The sequence below is a fragment of the Uranotaenia lowii genome, unplaced genomic scaffold (genome assembly GCF_029784155.1).
Source record: "Uranotaenia lowii strain MFRU-FL unplaced genomic scaffold, ASM2978415v1 HiC_scaffold_157, whole genome shotgun sequence".
In the NCBI taxonomy this organism is placed as follows: Eukaryota; Metazoa; Arthropoda; class Insecta; order Diptera; family Culicidae; genus Uranotaenia; species Uranotaenia lowii.
In genome coordinates, this window is record NW_026597599.1 from 1,454 (window position 1) to 22,260 (window position 20,807).

The following is a 20,807-nucleotide window of genomic DNA, read 5'->3' on the forward strand; positions in this document are numbered from 1 at the left end:
TCTGGTCAACGTTAGAAAAGAGTGCGCAACTTCACGCGAATTCATTCTTTTCTGAATGCAACTGTAGCTCTCAGCCCACAATGCTCCATTGGTTGTGCTGATAATCTGAAATTCGTGGAGCTTTGCACGCCATGCAGGATTCACTAGAAACCGGTCACGTGATCCACATAGGTACATATGTTGTTAAGAACTAAGAAGGAAAATTTTCGAAAATAGAGTAAACCTTCTTTACTTATTTTATTTTTAAAATAACAACGATCTATTCATCTTAACACTATATTTTACAACATGCAGCATTATATGCAATTACGTCCTGGTGGTACAAAAAAAGGTTCAACAAATGAATTTCACAACTTAGACCGAATTCGTCCCCCGCTGTTGCGTACGAAAATTACTTCCGGACTCACTTTGGGTACCTGAACGGCACGGTAGTTGTTCACAATTTTCTTGTTGGCATCCTTAGGGCAGGACTGTAGCTGCCTGAAGGCGGCAATCTGTGCCCTCGAAACGTAGACCGGGGTTTTGTACACAATCCACGTTACACTCTCGTAATAGGGAGGTGTCGTGAGCGAGCCCTGGAGAATGAATGAGAAAGTATTTTATCAAACTGATAATCAAACCGACGCTTAGAATTTACTATTACTAACTACTACTACTACTTAGAATTTTATAGATAGATATTTATTTATTATTTTATTTTTTCCATAACTCTTACTTTGTATGAGTAGTAATGTCGGCTCAGGTCTTGCAGACCCATCCACGAAAGGCAATCTAGAAAGAACGGAATTAATATGGATAAAAAAAAAAAATTATCGAAATCTGGACTCCAGAAGGAAAAATCGAACCTGCATCAATCGCTGCTTCCGAGTTGGGCATCGTGATGTATTTAATCCCATTTACAATCTTATCGAATTCTGGGCAATCGGTATCACCGTAGGCGTGCACGAAAAAACCCATCACAGCCAAACCGTCAGGCTTGTCGACTGCTTCCTGAAAGCTGCCGTACTTGGCGTTGTAGTGAACAGCATGGGCTTCCATCGAGTAGCTGTTACCTTCGAGGATGTGCTCGCAGCCAGAATCATCTTCCACGCCCCAGTGGAAGTGTAGCTGCTCGAAAATGTACTTATTGTCCAAAGGGCCACCGATGATAAACGGCTGGTACGATCGCTCCGAAAACGTTATCTGGGGATTGATATTGAATACTTAGCTATTTGCTTTCCTGCTCAATTTGTTAAGGTACGGTATTGTCGTTTCATGTAGAATTTCACATTTATCCAACAACTAATTAAGTCAATTTTGGAAATTCGAAAGAATTAAAATATAGGTAAGGACTTCGGCATTAGATTATTAGGCGTAGGTACTTACCTACTGTAGTATATTAAATCATAGTAACCTTTCAATATGTTGACAAGATGAAAATAAACATTCTTGATTCAACTATTAGAGCACCTGTATCCGTGGTCCAAACAGCCGGTTTAGACCCAAATTCCGACCCGAGCAACCGCATTGGTGATCCATTATACCAGTTTCAACTCAACTTTTTTTAGAGCTGGTATAAGGATTGATCCAAAACTAATGAGATTTGGATCCAATTTGACGTAGTTCTAAACCGTTTGACAGTTAATGAAACACGAGTGCAGTTGCCAGTTTTTTCATTGGATCGGATCTAATTTCTTTGGTTCAATTCTCGTATAAATTAGACCCAAGAATAGACCACGAATACAGATGCCCTTAGAAAGTGCAGCCGTCATGAAGCTTCTCTTTGAATATAGAAACCAGTTCTGTTTTCTCGATACTACACCAACGACTAATAGTTTTTCAACTAAAGACAAGAAACTAACGTAACGATCGTTATTCACATAAAATCTATAAATAGTGTACAAATACGGATAATCATAAAACTCCACTTTGAAGTCGCGAATGCCATAAAGATGGTAAAACGACTATAATCGAAACAAAAAAAAAAAAAAAAACTCCACTTAATGGAATTAAATGACTTAATCTTTTAACTTTTCAATTTTGAAATTTCAATTACAATTTAATACAAAGAAACACTAACAGGAGAAAATTTAAAAAAAAAATCGAATCACACTCACCATAGCCGATGCTCCGTTATTGACGATCTTTGCTCGTCCTCGACCATCCCAGTGCCCGAAGTATTCCAATGGTTGGACACCATCGATTAAGTTCGTTGACCGTTGGCAGAGCGAAATCGGTGACTGTACGGGTGCAGTGGTTGTTGAAGGCATTTTTCTGTTTTTTTTTTTGCTGAAGGTTTACTTATATGAACTTATCCTAAGGGCAAGATCTGTGGAAAATACAACAACAATAAGAAATCTAAATTTTGCCCAAAAAGAGTGGCTGCTGCCAAACTGTACGTGTGCTTGATGGATATTGACTTCCAGTTTTTCGTTTATAGATCAAAAGGGGCAGCTCTGGGAGTCTTATCAGTCGAAAATGATTTGGAATTAATTTTTCTTTGGTGGAAGGCGTATTTTTTAATCTAACAAGTTATTATCAGCTAAACCGGTTTGATCAGATTTCCGATAAACGTGTGGTATGTTGAGATATGGAGATGATTTTTTACGTTATCGTTGAGGGTCGTGTTTGATCAATTTTACAGTTAAAGAGCCGACCTTAAAAAAGGTAGCTACTGAAAATCCCATCAGCTATAACTTGCAAACCATTGGACCAATTATCTAAAATTTGGTCTGGTTGCAATACTTGAAGAGCCTATTTTTAGTTTGTAGATCTTTTACTCAAAATAAAAAAAAAACTTAGAGATACGTATTAAAATGTAGAGGCTTCTTTGTCGCTTTGCCCTAGTTTTTAATGATTTAATTTATAGTGAAAAATGTTTTTTTTTATCGCTATCATTAAATCATCTTCACCATGCAATATCACACGTGTGCATTGGGATATGACCATAAAAAAGTGCTGCTGTTATGTCCAAGGAATCCGATGGCATATGGTTTACTGTGGCCCTTATTCTGCGCCACGCGTGAGCTGACGATAGTCGAGTCACTCGAGACACTCGATTCCAGAAGAAGTCGCTTCTGGTGAGGAACGTCACTTCGGACGAACTTTGGGACCTCAGTCGCTTCACTTGCACGGACTGTCGGATTAAGGTGGATTGCCATGACGGTGAGGTGACTCGATTATCGTCAGCTCCCGTGCGGCGCAGAACAAGGGCTTGTGTTCTCAAATGTTTTGTCACATGGGTTGAACATGAAAAAACCATTCGTGAGAGAGAGAGAGAGAGAGAGAGAGAGGGGGGGGGGGGGGGGGGGCTTGAATGGTGTAGCTTCAGTAGTTCCTGAGATATAAATCATCTATTCGAGTCCCAGAGAGATTAGTCCATCTCATCGAAGCACAATACGACTGCACGGAGGGTGTCATGTCTGATCCAATCCCGTTAACTGTTGGAGTAAGAGAAGGATGTACTTTATGACCGCTACTTTTTTCATCGTAATGGTAAGATTCTCTCGCCCAAACACAACAAGACATGCAGAGCAAACTCGACGACCTCACCGAAAGCTCCAAGGCAGCAGGTCTCAAAATCAATGTCGGAAAGACCAAGTCGATGGAAATCAATACAGAAAATCGTTCCAATTTCGTGGTAGCTGGACAACAGGTTGAGACAGTGGAGTGCTTCCAGTATCTTGGTAGTCAGATTACGCCTGATGGTGGTACCAAGAAGGACATCGAAACCCGGATCAGAAAAGCCCGATTTGCGTTTGCGAATCTCCGAAACATCTGGCGGTCACGCCAGATCTCTCTACGAACTAAGATCCGAATCTTCAACTCAAACGTCAAATCCGTATTGCTGTACGGGTGTGAAACTTGGTGCACATATGCGGTGACGACGCGAAAACTGCAAGTTTTTGTGAATCGCTGCCTGAGGAACATCATCCGCGCTTGGTGGCCTGGCAACTGGATCTCAAACGTTGAACTTCATCGCCGGTGTCATCAAAAGGCGCTAGAAATCAAGATTCGGGAACGTGAGTGGAGATGGATTGGGCACACGATGCGAAGAGATGAAAACGAGATTTGCAGAGAGGCGCTTGACTGGAATCCAGATGGGCATCGAAGAAGAGGCAGGCCCAAAAGCTCGTGGCGGCGAAGTCTAGCCGCTGAAATCCGCACAGTTGACGAGAACCTTGGCTGGCAGCAAGTGAAGACGCTGGCTCCGGATCGCCAGCAGTGGATATCTTTTATCTCAGCGCTATGCGCCGGTCAATCGGCGCTGGGCCCTTAGGTAGGTAGGTAGGTAGGATGAGATTCTGACTGGATCGATCGGATGTGCACCGAACCGAGGATTGCCGTGGAATCCTTCAACTATGGAGCAACTAAACCTGGACCTTGACCTATCAGACGATATTGTTTTGTTCGCCCCCAAAGACAGCAAGACATGCAGAGCAAACTCGACAACCCCACCGAAAGCTCCAAGGTAGCAGCTCTCAAAGTTAATGTCAGAACGACCAAGTCGATAAAGATCCGGGTGCGAAACTTCGTGCACATATGCGGTAACGACGAAAATTGCAAAGGTTTGTGAATCGCTGCCTGCGGAATATCTCTGCGTTTGGTGGCCTGGCGATTGGATCTCAAACGTGGAACTACATCGTCGGTGTCATCAAAAGGCGCTAGAAATCGAGAGCGTAAGTGGAGATGGATTAGACATACGCTGCGAAAAGATGTGAACGAGATTTGCAATGAAGCGCTTGAGTGGAACACAGAAGGACATCAAAGAAGAGGTAGATTCAGAAGCTCGTGGCGGCGAAGCCTAGCCCCCGAAATCTGAACTGTCGACTAGAATCTTGACTGGGACCAAGTAAAGACGCTGGCTCCGGTTCGTCGACAGTGGAGGTCTTTTACCACGTCCCTTTACCGGAGAATCGGCGCGGGAACATTAATAAAAATATACAAAAAGCCAAAAACAACACAAATAATGGTTTTTTTCTGTGATTGTCATCTTTATGTTATAATTCCTCATGGATCTAATTTGAGCAGCATTGCAAAATTTTAACTTCATGATTTTAAAAAAAAATAACTTTTAGGATTGAATAAAGAAACAAACCCTTTAATTACATCTTAGTTTAGTTTTCTGCGAGAAGGAACCTCAATGTGCTTAACACCGGTAATAAAACTAATAAATTTATTACACATTTTAAGCTCACATTGCTTAATTTTATCAACTTCCCACAAAAACAGAACTCTTATCAGTACACATCCAAAATATCCGCCTGGTCGTACGTTAAGTATTTCTGTTTTGTTTTTCTCGCTCGAAACTATACGCCGGTGAGCCGGTTTCGGTCACGTGCTCTAACACCTGTTTGATTATGAGCAGAAAAAAAACACCAATCCAGACATTAAACACACATAAGAGGCCACCACATTGACGTGTTTTTCTACTTTTTTCTTAACGGTGCAGAGTGGCTTCCATAAAATGACGTCACATTGGTAAACAGGGCCCTTTTGATTTTGCCACGATGGCTAGTTTGAGTTTTGAGAGGGCTATGAAGGCTAAAGAAAGCCGCTCTTGGGCTCAATTTACCTGATATCACAATTCTATATAAAGCACTGAATAGTCGATGTGTTTCTTATCCGCACATTATCGCACAGGCAGAATCGATCCTCAACTGAGATGTTGGATCCTATACGGCTCTCTGCGGGGTTTGAGGATCACTTTGCTCGGGTAGTTTACAGTTCCTGCTGTTTCGCAATTACAACTATTAGTCGCGTCTTCTTCGTCGATGAACCGACTTTTGCACAACAAATCGCCGTCATCAAAAAGCTGTGTATGGCGCCTTTCCTCCTGTTGCTGATCGATCGGTTTCCCAAAACAGCGACGATTTCCTCAAACAAACAAGGCGGAACCGAGAGAGCTCATACGTGAATTTGGCTACTTTCTGCAGCATATTTCACGCACATTGTGATCCGTTATCTGCTGTTGAGTACGCCTCGCGGAATTGACTTAGCCAACGGTATGCAACAAGCATATAAAGATAAACCATGCTTTTTTGCTGATTGTAGATGAGATGGATTCAAAGGATTAGTTTTAACATAGGCTCTGAATCGCCAATATTTAGGTTTCCGGTGGGACAAAAAAAAAACGTCAACTCGTCGCGGTTTGATGTCTGGAAACAACCTAACAGAAACGTTAGTAGAAAACACACTGGATAGGAACGATATGAGTCAATAATGTTGCATTTCTGATGCGTATGGCTTGTTAATGTGGCTTGCTACTGGTTATTCATGTAAAAGAATTTTTTTAGTTTACAAATAAATTTTGTTTAAAAAAAAACCTCATTGAATTATCAGCAACTAAAAAGTGGGTACTTTTGTAGAGATTATGAATAAGGCACATGGTAGAAAATTCGAAAATCAAGCCACACCAGCTAGATAATTTACCTGTTCCGTTCGTAAAAACATACTATATCAATACAACGAAAACTTTCTGAGTGAGATGCGGCCACCCCCACCTAACCCCATCGCTCAACCCTTCTTGATACATCCTTTTTAAGTGATAGTATGGCAAAACAACGCGAATATATGTATGTAGATCCTATGCACATTATACGAATGGCATTTTTTATACATATCTTCAATATAGCTTTAACTTTTCATAAACCTACCAAACCAAAAATTTAATTAAATTTAAAAAAATTATACCTTTTGGAAATGACGATTCAGATTAAAGGTTCGATTTATAAAGCATAAGCTTAAACGTCCAGCCGATTACCGAGTTCTGGCGAAAAAAATTGCCCTAGTATTGGTTTCCTACCTTTTCGGAGCACACTTCTGCTCCTCCGCCCCCCTTACTTACGATCCCGATTCCCGACTGATATAGTTTTGATAGTCGCGAAGCCTCTTCGAATAGGGTGGTGGTAGGTGGACCGTAAATATAATAAATTTTATCCAATAGACATTCTTTCTAAATGAGGACAAACTTATGTTCTCAAATATAATGGCGATTCGTATTTTTTCGTTGAATTACATCCGCAAATTGAATTCATTCGAATACATTAAAAAATGCGTTTTAATTTCAAACTAATTTTTTTATGTTTTTCTTTTATCTTAAAAACTTTTAAAAAATACTATATACAAAGTACCTAACATCTGACTTTTCTTAACTTTTAATTTTGTACTAAGATCTTTCATTGTTAATAGTTATTAAATAAAACGTGATCTCGATTCATTTTCTATGTCCTCTGTCCAGATTCAAATAAAATATTTCGTTTTGACACTGACACTGACACAGCGGAAGTCGTGCCTACTATGTACTCCAAAAGCAACTGCGGTCGAGAAGACTTAGTCCTCGCACACAGGGCAACCTGTACACGACGCTCAATAGATCGTTTGTCCTTTACGGGCACAAGACGTGGATATTGCTCTGGGAAGACCTGCGCACACTCGGAGTAGAAATGGTTAGACCAAGTGGAGCGTAATCTGGCGTATGTGGGTTGGAGAACAGTTGCCATGAACCGAGTGAATTGGAGGAATATTGTTCATCAAAATAACTGTTCAATTTCGAGTTCAGAAAAAAGTGGGGTCTTGCACCTAATATCTCAGAAACTATTGAACCGATTTTTATAAACTTCATACCATTGAATAATTCAAACTCTCAAAAAAAAAAAAAAAAAAGATTTGCAATTGAATTAAAATTAAGAATTGTATATTTTTGTAAATATTACGAAACACTTCACATTTCCCTTGCATGAATTGGAATTTCCAGAAAACCCCTACAAAATGCTGTAGAGTCCTTTCAATGCAATAAAACAACACATCTAGTTTACTCTAGACCTCAGATCAAACTGATCTCACGATCAGCGACAGAGCCTTCGTTTATTTAACTACTCGAAAGCTCATCAGGTTTGAGAGCACAGTAGCATAGATGCTAGAGTTACCATATAGTACATTACAAGTTCTTTCCCCTTTAGTTTCAGTATACAATATTTCGAATTTATCTTATAGTTTGATCAACATATGTTTTAAATTTATCTACCATTTCTTTTAAATATTTTCGAACTGTTTCCATTGAAACACTTATTTTAATCTAAAATCCGATGCCATAATAATTCAAATTATTTCTTTTGTTGTATTCGAAATCAAATAAACTCAATTCAATTTATCATGCTTCGCGTTTTTGTTATAACTAACACTTTTTCATTTTCAAACACATCTTTTTTTTAACTTTAATCTTTCAGATCGCCTAGGACAATTTGCAAACGCAGGCTGACTTGAACTCCTTTGAGTTTCTTGAATTCCTCCATCGTCGAATCCCAAAAACTCCTCATCACTCGTAGATTCTGTCCTTTTCCTTTTAACATCCTTTCTGCACGGTACTGCCATGTTTATCCCTCTCTCAGTACGACCCTGGACCTTCAATTGCCCTCGATGGGCCCTCGCAACGACGTTTCCAATTGCCACCTGGAAAACAGTAGGAGAACATTGCTTGATGAAGGTTGCCTTTATCCAACGTGAGCAATCTTGTGGGTTGCTAGAGCAATCTTGTGGGATGCTAGAGTTACCATATAGTACATTACAAATGCAAGCATTTTTAACGGAATGCAATGTTATAAAATTCGCCTCAGTTTTTGAGCATTTGTAACATCTTCTGAAAATTCCGATGAGAGAAAGACATACCCCTGTTAAACAGCTAATAACTATTTTGCCTAATAAGATACGAAGTTACGGTCTTCAACACAGTTGTTCAACGGAAAATTTCCTTTAAGAAATTTTTAAATTGGCACAAAAACCATCAGCTCGTTTGGTTCCACAGAAGAAATAAAAATGATGTTGATTTTTCAGAACAAAATATTCAATTTTCCCATACAAAACTAAAAGTTCAAATTTACTCATGTAAACGTTGCTCAAAAATTCTGCAAAAAATCATGGATGCGTTTTGGACCAAAACGAAGCTTTTTAGGCCCCAGGGTTTGAGAAATTCGAAAATGACCCCAAATCGACTCAGTCTACCGAGCATATCCATAGTTCAGGCAGGGCTAAAAGTGCCATAAGGTAAAAAAGTAGGGAAAAATAGTTACTTTTGAATGAGATTAGAGCAAAATAAGTGACAATATCAAGTAAAAAATAACAGGGATACGAACATTAAAAAATTCAACAAAATCATTTTTATAAGTATCGATAAGCTTCAAGTAAACAGGAAAATTCAGTCAGAGTTGTCGTGTCAGTATTTGATCACGAACGGTACGCGATCCGATGTTGCATGAAGATGATGTAAGAATAAAAGTAGAGTCAGTTCGTAGTAGACTGCCAAGCAAGTTACAGCTGTTTTATTGTGAGTCAGGTGTGAGAAAGTCCTTAACACAAAAGTGGCGACGAGGGTGATTGAACCCGTGTGAACCTCGGATTTTTTTTTAAAGGCGTAAAAGCGTACGAATCTGAAACCGTAAATCGAGTTTGTGGGTTTCTGTTATAGCGCTGAAAAGAAAATCTTTTGTTTGGTTCTGGATCTGTGTAAACGGTGCGAAACAGAAATCAGATAAGTTTGTGAAACCAAAGCGGGAAAGTTTTGTGCAAAAATCATCGATAAAGAAAGGTGAAGATATTCGGTATTATTCGAAGTGCCATTGTTCTGATTTCGCTTATATAATTGGAAACCAAGCTCGGAACATTATTACGCCGCCATCGTGTTTTCCGGCGGGATAGATCTCAACTGTAAAGCGAGAAATTTCTCGTGAGTGTGGGAGAAATAGCAGAAAAGGTGAGTTACCGTTCAAGTTCATTTTGGTTCTCTGGAAACATTTATTGTTGTTGCTGTAAATCGAAATTGTATCGTGCGCAACTGTGCAACAAAACTGCGTGACAAAATAAGCTATCTGTGTTGCGCGACACTTAACAACTACATTAATTTTCTAGACTAATAAATCTTAAAGGATTATATTTTTTTTTGTTTTTCAACAGCAAAAAAAAATGAACACTTTTATTGGGTCAGTTGAACCGTATGTTCCGGGTTCCTCATTTGCGGATTACGCCGAACGCTTGGAATACGTTTTCAATTATAATAATGTGCCAGAGGCAAGCAGGAAATCACTTTTTATCACTGTTGGCGGGGCTACTGTCTTTAGTGAGATAAAGAAGTTATTCCCTGGTGTGGATTTAAATACACTGCAATATAACGATGTTATCAACCGCTTAAAAAATCGTTATGACAAAACAGATGGTAGAATGAAAAGGAAAGAAAAGTTTTATGGAAGAGTTCAAGGAAAGGATGAGATGGTAGAAGATTTCATATTGGACGTAAAATTGTTAGCTGAAAGCTGTGGATTTGGCTCGGAAGAAAAAGAAAATCAAATCAGAGATCGCATTGCACTAGGCGCTGCTGATTTGAAAGCTCGAGAACGGATTTACGAGCTGGAAAATCCAAGTTTAGATGAAATCGAAAGGATTTTGATTTCTCGGGAACAGATGGCTAAACATACATTCAGAATTGAAACAACGGAGAGAGTAAGCGCCATTGAACGGATCGGTCGCCGATGGAGTGATGATCGAGTCGATTGGAGAAGGTCTAGAGATAGCGGTAGGCGAGAAGTGTATCCATCTCGCGATCGCCAAAGCCGATTCAACTATAGACAACGAAATCGGTCATACTCTCGGGACCGATCCAGAGGAGGTGTTGTGTGCAGTTTTTGTAACATGAAAGGACACATAAGAAGAAATTGCTTCGAGAGAAAGAAATCTCAGCAATCAATACGATTTTTGGATGATTCAACAGAAAACGTGTCCCCAAGCTTCGATTTCAAGCGATCCAAAAACCCTGATCCAACTGATTCGGATGATGAGTTGCAATGCTTGTCAATTAAGGTAAATGGTCCTGTATTTATTTATGTAATTATTGGTGGGGTAAGATTACGCATGGAAGTCGACAGTGGATCAGCTGTTTCAGTGATCAGTGAACAAATGTTTCGCGAAAAGCTTTCCAATCATGATTTGGAAACTTGTAACAGAAAATTGTCAGTAGTAGACGGGGCGAAACTAACAATTTTAGGTTGCTTAACAGCAAAGGTTTCTATTAATAATTTGACGCATAACGTAACACTAATTGTGTTGAAAAGTGCTTGTAATTTTATTCCTCTTATTGGACGAGATTGGCTCGATATTTTCTTCGGAAACTGGAGAGAAAATTTTACAAACTATTTGTGTATAAATAATGTCAACATACTAAGTAAAAATGAACGAATTATTGAAAATATTAAACAAAAATTTGAAACAGTTTTCAATAAGGATTTTTCAAAACCTATAGTAGGATACAAAGGCGATCTTGTTTTCAAAAAAGATCGTCCAATATTCAAAAAGGCTTATACAGTACCTTTGAGGCTTAAGGAAAAAGTTATTGAACATTTAAGTTCTTTGGAAGACAGTGGTATTATAACGCCAGTAAAAGCCAGTGAGTGGGCATCGCCTGTGATTGCAATTGTCAAGAAGGACAATGATTTGAGACTTGTTATAGATTGCAAAGTCTCGGTTAATAAGATTATTGTGCCAAATTCATATCCCCTACCTCTGGCTCAGGACATTTTCTCAACATTATCAGGAGCAAAAGTGTTCTGCTCTCTCGATTTAGCGGGTGCATACACACAGCTAGAATTGACCGAACATGCTAAAAAGATAATGATTATTAATACAATTAAAGGTCTATACAAGTACCATCGGTTGCCACAGGGAGTGTCCTCATCCGCTAGCATTTTTCAATCGGTGATGGACCAGATATTGAACGGATTACAAGGAGTTTCGTGCTATCTAGACGACTTGATTGTTTCTGGGAAGGACCAGAATGAATGCGAAATTAGGTTATATCATGTTTTGGAAAAGCTAGAAGCAGCTAACATTAAAGTTAAATTCAACAAGTGTAAGTTTTTCGTTGAAGAGTTGACGTTCTTAGGACACATTATAAGTAAAGATGGGCTTAAACCTTGTCCTGATAAGATATCAACGATTGCAAAAGCAAAACCGCCAGCAAATCCTAACGAACTCAAGTCGTTCTTAGGATTGATAAATTTTTACGGTAAATTTATACCAAACCTGTCTTCTAGACTAAACTGTTTTTATAAACTTTTGAAAAAAGATTCCAAATATATTTGGGATGAACACTGCAGCCTACAATTTGAAAAGTGTAAAACATATCTTCTGAAATCTAATGTTCTTGAATATTTTGACCCAAAAAAGCCTCTGGTTGTAGTGACGGATGCTTGTAATCATGGGTTGGGTGGTGTTCTTGCTCATGTTGTAGATGATCATGAAAAACCTATAATGTTCACTTCTTTCAGTCTCAATGATGCTCAAAAGAAGTACCCGATATTACATCTAGAAGCACTTGCTGTAGTAACTTGTATTAAAAAATTTCACCGTTATTTATACGGGCAAAAGTTTGTTTTGTACACCGATCACAAACCTCTGCTAGGTGTGTTTGGAAAAGAAGGAAAAAACTCTATTTTCGTTACCCGCCTTCAGCGTTATATAATGGAACTTTCCATATATGATTTTGAGATAAGATACAGGCCATCAAATAAAATGGGTAATGCGGACTTTTGTTCGCGGTTTCCTCTCTCTTGTCCAGTGCCACGAAGTTTGGATAAAGAATATGTAAAAAGTTTAAACTTCTCAGAAGATTTGCCATTAGATTTCAGGTTGATTTCGACTGAAACTAAAAAGGATCCTTTTATATCAAAGGTGTTTGATTTCATGAATCAAGGCTGGCCAAAAAGAGTTGATCGCGCTTATAAGGATGTAAAAGCACAAGCACATGATTTGGAATTACATTCTGGTTGCCTTCTTTTTCAGAAAAGAGTAGTTATACCAATATCTTTGCAACAGAACATTTTGAAGATGTTACACTCGAATCACGCTGGTATGGTAAAAATAAAGCAGTTGGCTAGGAGAGTTGTATTTTGGTTCGGTATCAACGCGGACATTGAAAGATTTGTAAAAAATTGTGAAACTTGTAATCGCACACAAGTTGTTTCAAAAACTAAAGTTTTTTCACCTTGGATACCTACTACCCGTCCCTTTAGTCGAATACATGCAGACTTTTTCCATTTAGGCGAAAAGGTGTTTCTGTTGATAGTAGATAGTTTCTCGAAATGGATAGAATTGGATTATATGCAATTCGGAACAGATTGTAAAAAAGTTTTAAAAAAGTTTACTAATGTCTTCGCTCGGTTTGGTTTACCTGATGTCCTCGTAACAGACGGAGGTCCACCCTTTAACTCTGCTGAATTTGTCAAATTCATGCAAAAACAAGGTATAGTGGTTCTCAAAAGTCCACCGTACCATCCGGAAAGTAACGGTCAGGCAGAAAGGACTGTGAGAACTGCGAAGGAAGTTCTCAAGAAATTCTTCCTTGATCCACAAACAAGGAGTTTGGATATGGAAGAGAAAATAAACTATTTTCTGATCAATTATAGAAACGGATGTTTAACAAAGAGTGGAAGTTTTCCATCTGAGCATGTTTTATCGTTTAAACCAAAAACAATATTGGACTTAATAAATCCCAAGAATCATTACAAACAAAATTTAGTTCCAAATCAAACGGTTGTAGGCCACAGAGCAGATACCACATATAAGCACGTTGAAAAGTTAGATAGATTTGATAACTTGGTCATGGGGGATAAAATATGGTATCGAAATCACCGAAAGGATTTCGCTCGTTGGTTGGAAGCAGTTTTCATTAGAAGATTGTCACTGAACGTTTTTCAAATCTCAGTTAATGGCCACATTTCATCTGCACATCGTAATCAATTGAAACTAGGAACTGAAAGACAAGCTTCGAACAATATATTATTCAAAAGGGTCAACAAAAAAAGATTCCGGGAAGATGATGAAGAACCTGATTTTGCTGGATTTCCTGACGAAACTTACCCTGAAAGTTCCGGTTTTTATAATGTTCTAAGAAATGCTAATAATGTAATTACAGGTCTCAGAAGATCAGAGCGGATAAAAAGACGATGTAAAGATGCTGTCCAAGGGCCGCCGAGGAATTTCCAGAGATGATTTATAATGAGAGTGCATATGGTTTGATTATTTATATAATTATCGGATTTGTTGAATTATTAAGTGAGCATTTGCCAAATGAATTGAATATTGCTATTTAAAAATGTATTTCGCTGCATATTGTCATAAACGTTAACTAAAGGGTGGAGGACTGTCGTGTCAGTATTTGATCACGAACGGTACGCGATCCGATGTTGCATGAAGATGATGTAAGAATAAAAGTAGAGTCAGTTCGTAGTAGACTGCCAAGCAAGTTACAGCTGTTTTATTGTGAGTCAGGTGTGAGAAAGTCCTTAACACAAAAAGAGTGTAAATGAAAAACAAGTCAACTGAGAATCAATCCAGGCGGAGTTAACTTAAAAATACAGTGAAGTTTTCGAAGCAAAAAAAAGCAAAATATATGGAAGTCTTTTGAAAAATAGGATGCATAGATATTCTCGATTATAAAATTTCTCATTGAGAGTTTTTGAGATATTGAATTTGTCGCCACGTGTACTGAATTAAAAAAAGGAATCTTATTGAAAATTGTGCAAAGCAACTAAGCAATATTATGACATACTCTTTAACACATTGTAAACAGTTCGAATAAGCTTCCTGTCGTTGATGATTGATGCATCCCAGATTATAATCCAATGTACAAATTATAAGTAATGTTCCCTGCTCATAGTAAAAAAAGGTACACCATGGCAAGTGCAAACATTTAACATTTCTCAATTACAAAAAAAAAAAAATTCTTCTAGAAATTTTTGTTTAGGCCCACACAAATAATCTGACATAGATAAACTAAACTTTATTCAAAATATTCACTTAAAATACTGCACTGTTTGATTACACAAGAATGGAATGAAATTTTGTTTCGCATATTTTGGCTTAAAAAAGGGCATTCAAATCCGCTTTTTTGCTGAAAAGTGGGTGTTTGGGACTGATATTTAAGTGAAAGCAGAAAATTTATGATAAATTTTCAGTATGGTTCAGTATCCTGAAAGTTATATGAAAATAATATTCACTCTTGTAAATCCACACTGCGGGGCAGTGGCACCTTTAAGCCATGTAACATCAGCCATTTCAGAATTTCATCTCCAAGATGGTTCAGCATAGTATTAGAAAGGTCAGAAGGGGTATCCAAAGTGTTGTATCTGAAGCGGATATTCAAAATTCTGTAATATCTTAGTAAATGAAGGTTTCTTATCTAATTACATCACTAGAATTGGTATGAAATTGGCTTTCTGGTGAATATAAGTTTACTGCGGGATTCTTGCGTTAATATATTTAAAATCAAAGTGCAAAGTTGAATTTAAGTGCAAGAAAATAAGAAAAAAATTGCAAATTGACAAAAAGTTTAAAAAACAGCTACCTTTGAAAATTCGTCAGAAATTCTGCGTTTCATATTTTGACAATCTAAAAGTGCAAAAAAGTACCAAATTACGTCAATTTTCCAATCCTCATTTCAATATTTTTCTGGTGTGACTGAAACAATTTTGACGGTTCATTGAGTACGGTTTTTACTCCATTTTTTTACACTTTTTGTAATCATGATCTTAAAAAATTTCCTTATGTGTAACGCATAACTTTTAACTTCAACTTTCTTGGAAACCAAGAATTTTTTTTTGCATTCTCTTCTTCTGATCTACAATATTTTTTCCGAAGCTTGATTTTTTTCGGTTTTTTTTCTTAAACTTTGAATAACGGAAAACTGAAGTGTTTTATGTGAATATTGTCTGAGAAACATATTTGAGCTGCATTACGAGGTTTCCAAAACTATGAATTTTGTAAAAATCGGTTGAGAAACAAGAGAGATAGAGCGTTTTTAGGCGAAGATTGTCAAATTGACAGTCAAGGTCTGATTAGGAAGTTTTTTTCCTGGGCTGCAGGGTGCGTCCATAAAAACAGTAATGATGCAAAATTAAAAATTTTAAGAATTTATTGAGAGTCCCCGAAGATTTTTTTAATTTGGATGCACCCGAATAAAGTTACAAGCCGCTAAACTTGCAATAGTGTCATATTGCCACTCAAGAGCGGATTAGAGTTAAAAAGAAATTGTTATTAACATTTTTCTTTCATTCGGAATGACAGCTTGCTGAAAAAAAATTCTTTCATTTCAAACTTTCGATACATAAAGTTGAACACTCAATTGTGTTTCTAACATTTTTTGTTGAGCACTGTTATTTTATTTGTAAACACGTTTGAAGCTTCTGTTGACCTTTGTTAGTTTGCTTGCAGAAAGTCGTTTTTTTTCAATTTAAAAAAAGTGTGCTTCTCAGGCAAAGTAACTTAAATAACCACTCACCTCTGTTAAAAATGGCCCATAGCATTTGATGGTTGTAGGTTTTAGTGTCGCTTGATTTTCTCATTATTTCTACAACCATTTTCCGTATGCTCACCTTTCGCATCCGTTTCTTCCGTTTGATGTTTCTATACTTAACTGCAATCTAAAATCTACAACAAGAATAAATTTAGCTATTTCATTAACCAGCTTGGTGAAAGCTTGTTTTATCGTATGAAAACTAACTGTTTGGCTTTTAAGTTCCTTGAACATTTTCCTTGTACAAAATTCCCGTGAATTCAGTCCAAGTAAGCAGGAACGAAAATAGGTCATTCGGTCACTCACCTTTTTCCGCGTGATACATTTTTAACTAATATACTTTTGATTACAGGTGACGTGGTACCCTTACATTTAAAAAAAAAATTGTACTTATATGACGAAAGATCCACCCCAACGTTTTAATAGTTCATTTCTAGAAATGCATCGATAAGGCATTTTGCGAAAGTGATGGAACTACACAGCTATACCTACTACATAAATAGTTTACTACCAGCTGCTTCATCACCTCCCAAGCTGTTACTATATGTAAACATTAATATTCATTTCACTCAATCACGCGATGTCATTTTCTTCCACCTATCATCATTGGTACTGGAACTGATGGCGCATGCTGCTTCAATCAACAATACGTTCCCTCCATCACACCAACAACCTTATATTACCACTCCAAGTCCATCGCACTTTCATCAGGTTGCAAGAGCAAGGATAAGTTACCCTAAACTTATCCCACTTTTGAATTATAGATTGATCACTTGTCTATTATCGATTATTTAAACGTAGAAATATATCAAGTTAGACTCAAAATTAATAAATTAGAGCATTTTCTTTGTAGCTTACAAATAAAATTGATAATTATCCCGGATTTTCGGATCAATCGACAACATCACTCTAATCTCCTCAAAAGACTTGTTATTTTGCTCAGGATCTTTACATCTCTGTCTTTCTGGTACAACTAATAACGAATTTTTTGAAAGGGTCCTAAATTACAATTAAGAAGAAAGTTTTATTAATTACCATTATAGCATCATTTACCGAGTTTGGTAAAAATGGTATTACGTAATGAAAAACACGAAAAACTGAGCTAGTAAACTCAATTAAAAGGGATAATTTAATAAAATATAGATACTTTTACCTATTGCGCGGTGACCAACTCAGAGTGCCATCTTGCGACCTTCGATGGATATTTCGACTGCCCTCCGAGCGGTTTTCAACCGTTTAGCATCGATAAAGTTCTTCAAGTGGCGCTCGTAGCGATTCATTTTTTTCTTGGTTATCTGAAAATTCAATAATTGATTCATAGGATTAGTTTTGATGGCAAGCTAGTTTACTAAGCATTTGATCTTACCCGACTCATATCTATATCACTGGTGGATTTTGGTCGGACAAAGTATTCCTTATCCGACGGCATCGGAACACGGGCTCGCATGACCCATCCCTTGTCGCCTGGTCGAAGGGCACCCCTGAACGAAAAAAAAACATCAGTATTTTAATAAAGAAATCTTTAACGAAGAACTAACTTTTCTGCTTCGGTAAACGGTAATCCTTTTTTGCTGCCGCCGGTGCCGCTGCCACTAGCAGTTGCTCCACTACTACCACTAGGCCCTTGGGTGTCTGAGGTGGTCTTGCGCTTCTTAGGCATCTGGGCAAGATCCCGCTCCTGTCTTTCTTCCCGGGACATGGCTTTGAAGTCCGTGCTGAGGTTGAAAATCGGTCTAGCCCATTCAGAAATCAACTTACCGGCACGTGTGCGGTTTAATTTCGATTCACGTGGGTGTTTATAGAGATACATGACAGCCTTTCCGATGCCGGACTGCTTGAGGTAGGATTTATCAATCGCTGGAAACTACAAAATGCAAACATTATTTAAAAATCATTTGTTCGAAAGACTAACCAACTTACGTCGGAAAGAAGTTTAAGAATTGATTCTCTTATCTGCAAACAAGGCAACGACTTATTGGGTAGCGGAGCTAGCCAATCTGTTAGGACATTTAGTACGTTATGTTCTAGGAATGCCAGCTGAAGATCCTTTTTGATCAATTGTGACATAGCATGCTTGAGAATGGCTATCTTTTTAGTGGCCGGCCTTCCTTCCTTATTTAAAGCTCTATCGTCTTCGGCTGCATTACGCATCTGCTGCAACAGCTGTGCAATCAAATCGTCGTTATCGTTGATCAAATCTATATCATTCCGCTTTCGGCGACGTCCTTTTTCTTCCTTTTTACGCATCAACATGAGATCGAAATCATTCATGCCATTACTGCAAAAAAAAAATGCATTTTAAAATTATAAATCAGTAAAGGAATGAGTACTTGACTTACTCGCCAGTGCTTTCGCGAACGCCTTCGTCGTCAGAATCGCCTACATCGTCAACCAGAGGTTTATCGGCAGCAGCATTTTGATCTCCAGCTGTATCTCCATCCTCGGCGGTATCAGCAGGTGTATCCTCTTCAGCGTCCTCTCCTTCATGGTCGGAGTCGGTTATCTTAGCGCGTTTCTTCGGTGCCTCTTCCTTCTGGCGATCGTCATCGTCTTCCGAATCACTGAGAAGTGCAGAACGCTTTTTCTTCGTCACCGGCGAAGCTGAACCACTGCGAGAACGTGAACGCGATCGAGACCGTGATCCAGAACGACTGCGTGATCGTTTAGAGCTGCCACTGCGACTTCGTTTCTATTAGCAAAGTGAATCAATTATAAATTCAATAGCATACATTTAACTAAAATAACTTACAGAACTTGCCCGACTTCCACTTCGGCTACGACTTCTCGAGCGAGATCGGGATCTAGATACAGATCTTGAGCGCGATCTTGATCCGGATTTTCGGCTCTTGCTACGGCTACGTCGCTAAGAGGGATAAAATAAATATTACTAAAGTTTCCAATATGCGTAGGTCATTTCAACTAACCGAACCCGATCGGCTTCGGCTACGGCTACGAGATTTTGAACGCGATCCAGATCGGGAACGACTTTTCGAACCTCGGCTTCGTACCTATTGACAAATTAGTTATGGTAGGGTTAGTTAGATTTGGCGCAAATTTATAAATTCATAAAACATACCGAACTCCTAGAACGACTGCGACTTTTCGATCTTGAGCGTGATCTTGAACGGGATCGGGATCCCGAACGCGAACGCGAACGTGAACCTGATTTGGACCGGGAGCGAGATTTGGACCGGGAACGAGATTTTGACCTCGAGCGAGATTTTGATCTCGAACGAGATTTTGACCTTGAACGCGATTTTGACCTCGAACCAGATTTGGATCTGGATCGAGAACGTGACTTGGAACGAGATTTCGACCTTGAACCAGATCTAGATCTAGATCTTGAGCCGCTTTTGGATCTCGATTTTGAACGGCTTTTTGATTTCGACTTAGATCGAGATCGTGATCTGGAACCAGTTGGGGATCCGGATTTATTGGAACCGGCAACACTTGGTGAACGTGACCGTTTAGAGCGGTTTGAGCCTACACTTCTGCTGCGACTTTTGCGCAAAACAGGTGAACCACTTCTAGAGCGATTTCCAGCTCCATTTTTCACCGGGCTAGATTCGGGTGAGCGTGAACGACTCTTACTTTGCCTGGCGGAAGAATCTATGCTATCCTTAGTACTGTTGACATCTCCGTTTTTATTGGGACTACGACTACGGGAACGCGATCCTGATTTAGATCGGTTAGAACCAACACTAGGACTTCGTGATGCTCTACTTCCGGTCGATTTAGCTTGGCTAGGCGAACGAGACTTTGCTGACCCACTGGCGCTGCGACTTCCAGAACGGGATCGCGAGCGAGAGTTTCGGGATCCAGCAGGACTTGCTTCCCGAGAGGCCGAATGACGCTCGATGGAATTGTCTGTATTAAAAATAGAAGATTATAGAACAATAACGAGGGTTAAAAAAAATCACAATGGACGCACAGCTTTCAAAATTTTAATGTATCCAAAAGGTGATCTAAATACACAAAATCTTACCCATTTCGGACTCCTTCGTCGGCGAACTTAACCGTTGACTGTTTGTTACTATTTTTCAGGAAATCCTAAATGATTTTTTCGAAAATTTCACGTTGGAATATAATGCGCTTCACCACTTTGTATTTTTCTCTCCAACAAAAATCGGTTATGCGGATCCGTCATTGGAAAATCATTATACGCGTTCAAAATGTCAGAAAGCGCTGCTGTCTCTCTCTCCGCGGCCGCTTAACGTCTGAAAAGCGTCTTAAATCCGTTAATGAATTTATTACACACTTACTCTGGTTTAATAGAAGTTGGTTTTATTTTAAATCATGAGAATGTCATTTACATCAATTACTCGATCCCAAATTTGTTTTGAACTTCAATATTCAGTAAACATTCTATCAAATTTTAACAATCTTCTAGAATTCACATTATTGTATAAAAGCTTTTAAAAAATGAGAAATAGTTGAGGAGTTAAAAAAAGATATTTTTCAGCCTCCGGCATAATTATGACAGTGTTAAAAG

The 20,807-nt window shown here is 38.5% G+C and overlaps 3 protein-coding genes across 7 annotated transcripts; 1 reads left to right on the forward strand and 2 right to left on the reverse strand.

Moving 5' to 3' along the window:
* Positions 1-234: 234 nt before the first annotated feature.
* Positions 235-6,189, reverse strand: LOC129759453 (carbonic anhydrase 2). 3 transcript variants are annotated; one of them, XM_055756915.1, is made up of 5 exons: positions 5,178-5,485; positions 2,097-2,308; positions 846-1,182; positions 716-771; positions 235-575 (listed from the first exon to the last, which is right to left on the reverse strand). In XM_055756915.1, the coding sequence occupies exons 2-5, from the start codon at positions 2,247-2,249 to the stop codon at positions 348-350; spliced, it is 774 nt and encodes a 257-aa protein (XP_055612890.1). In that variant the 5' UTR covers positions 2,250-2,308; positions 5,178-5,485; the 3' UTR covers positions 235-347. The 3 variants fall into 3 exon arrangements, with proteins under 3 accessions (XP_055612890.1, XP_055612889.1, XP_055612888.1); XM_055756914.1 differs by lacking the exon at positions 5,178-5,485 and adding an exon at positions 5,078-5,102; XM_055756913.1 differs by lacking the exon at positions 5,178-5,485 and adding an exon at positions 5,555-6,189 and having other exon boundaries at positions 236-575.
* Positions 6,190-8,287: 2,098 nt separating this feature from the next.
* LOC129759452 (IWS1-like protein) lies at positions 8,288-20,471 on the reverse strand. Of its 3 annotated transcripts, none has more exons than XM_055756912.1 (10): positions 20,301-20,471; positions 19,392-20,182; positions 19,240-19,323; positions 19,065-19,178; positions 18,655-19,004; positions 18,236-18,593; positions 17,854-18,179; positions 17,682-17,796; positions 17,469-17,610; positions 8,288-8,430 (listed from the first exon to the last, which is right to left on the reverse strand). In XM_055756912.1, the coding sequence occupies exons 1-9, from the start codon at positions 20,302-20,304 to the stop codon at positions 17,488-17,490; spliced, it is 2,265 nt and encodes a 754-aa protein (XP_055612887.1). In that variant the 5' UTR covers positions 20,305-20,471; the 3' UTR covers positions 8,288-8,430; positions 17,469-17,487. The 3 variants fall into 3 exon arrangements, with proteins under 3 accessions (XP_055612887.1, XP_055612886.1, XP_055612885.1); XM_055756911.1 differs by lacking the exon at positions 8,288-8,430 and adding an exon at positions 17,244-17,314; XM_055756910.1 differs by lacking the exon at positions 8,288-8,430 and having other exon boundaries at positions 17,277-17,610.
* On the forward strand, positions 10,240-14,156 carry LOC129759455 (uncharacterized). Its single transcript, XM_055756916.1, has 2 exons — positions 10,240-10,827; positions 13,937-14,156. Exons 1-2 carry the CDS (start codon positions 10,240-10,242, stop codon positions 13,958-13,960), a joined length of 612 nt encoding a protein of 203 aa, XP_055612891.1. The 3' UTR covers positions 13,961-14,156.
* Positions 20,472-20,807: the final 336 nt, after the last annotated feature.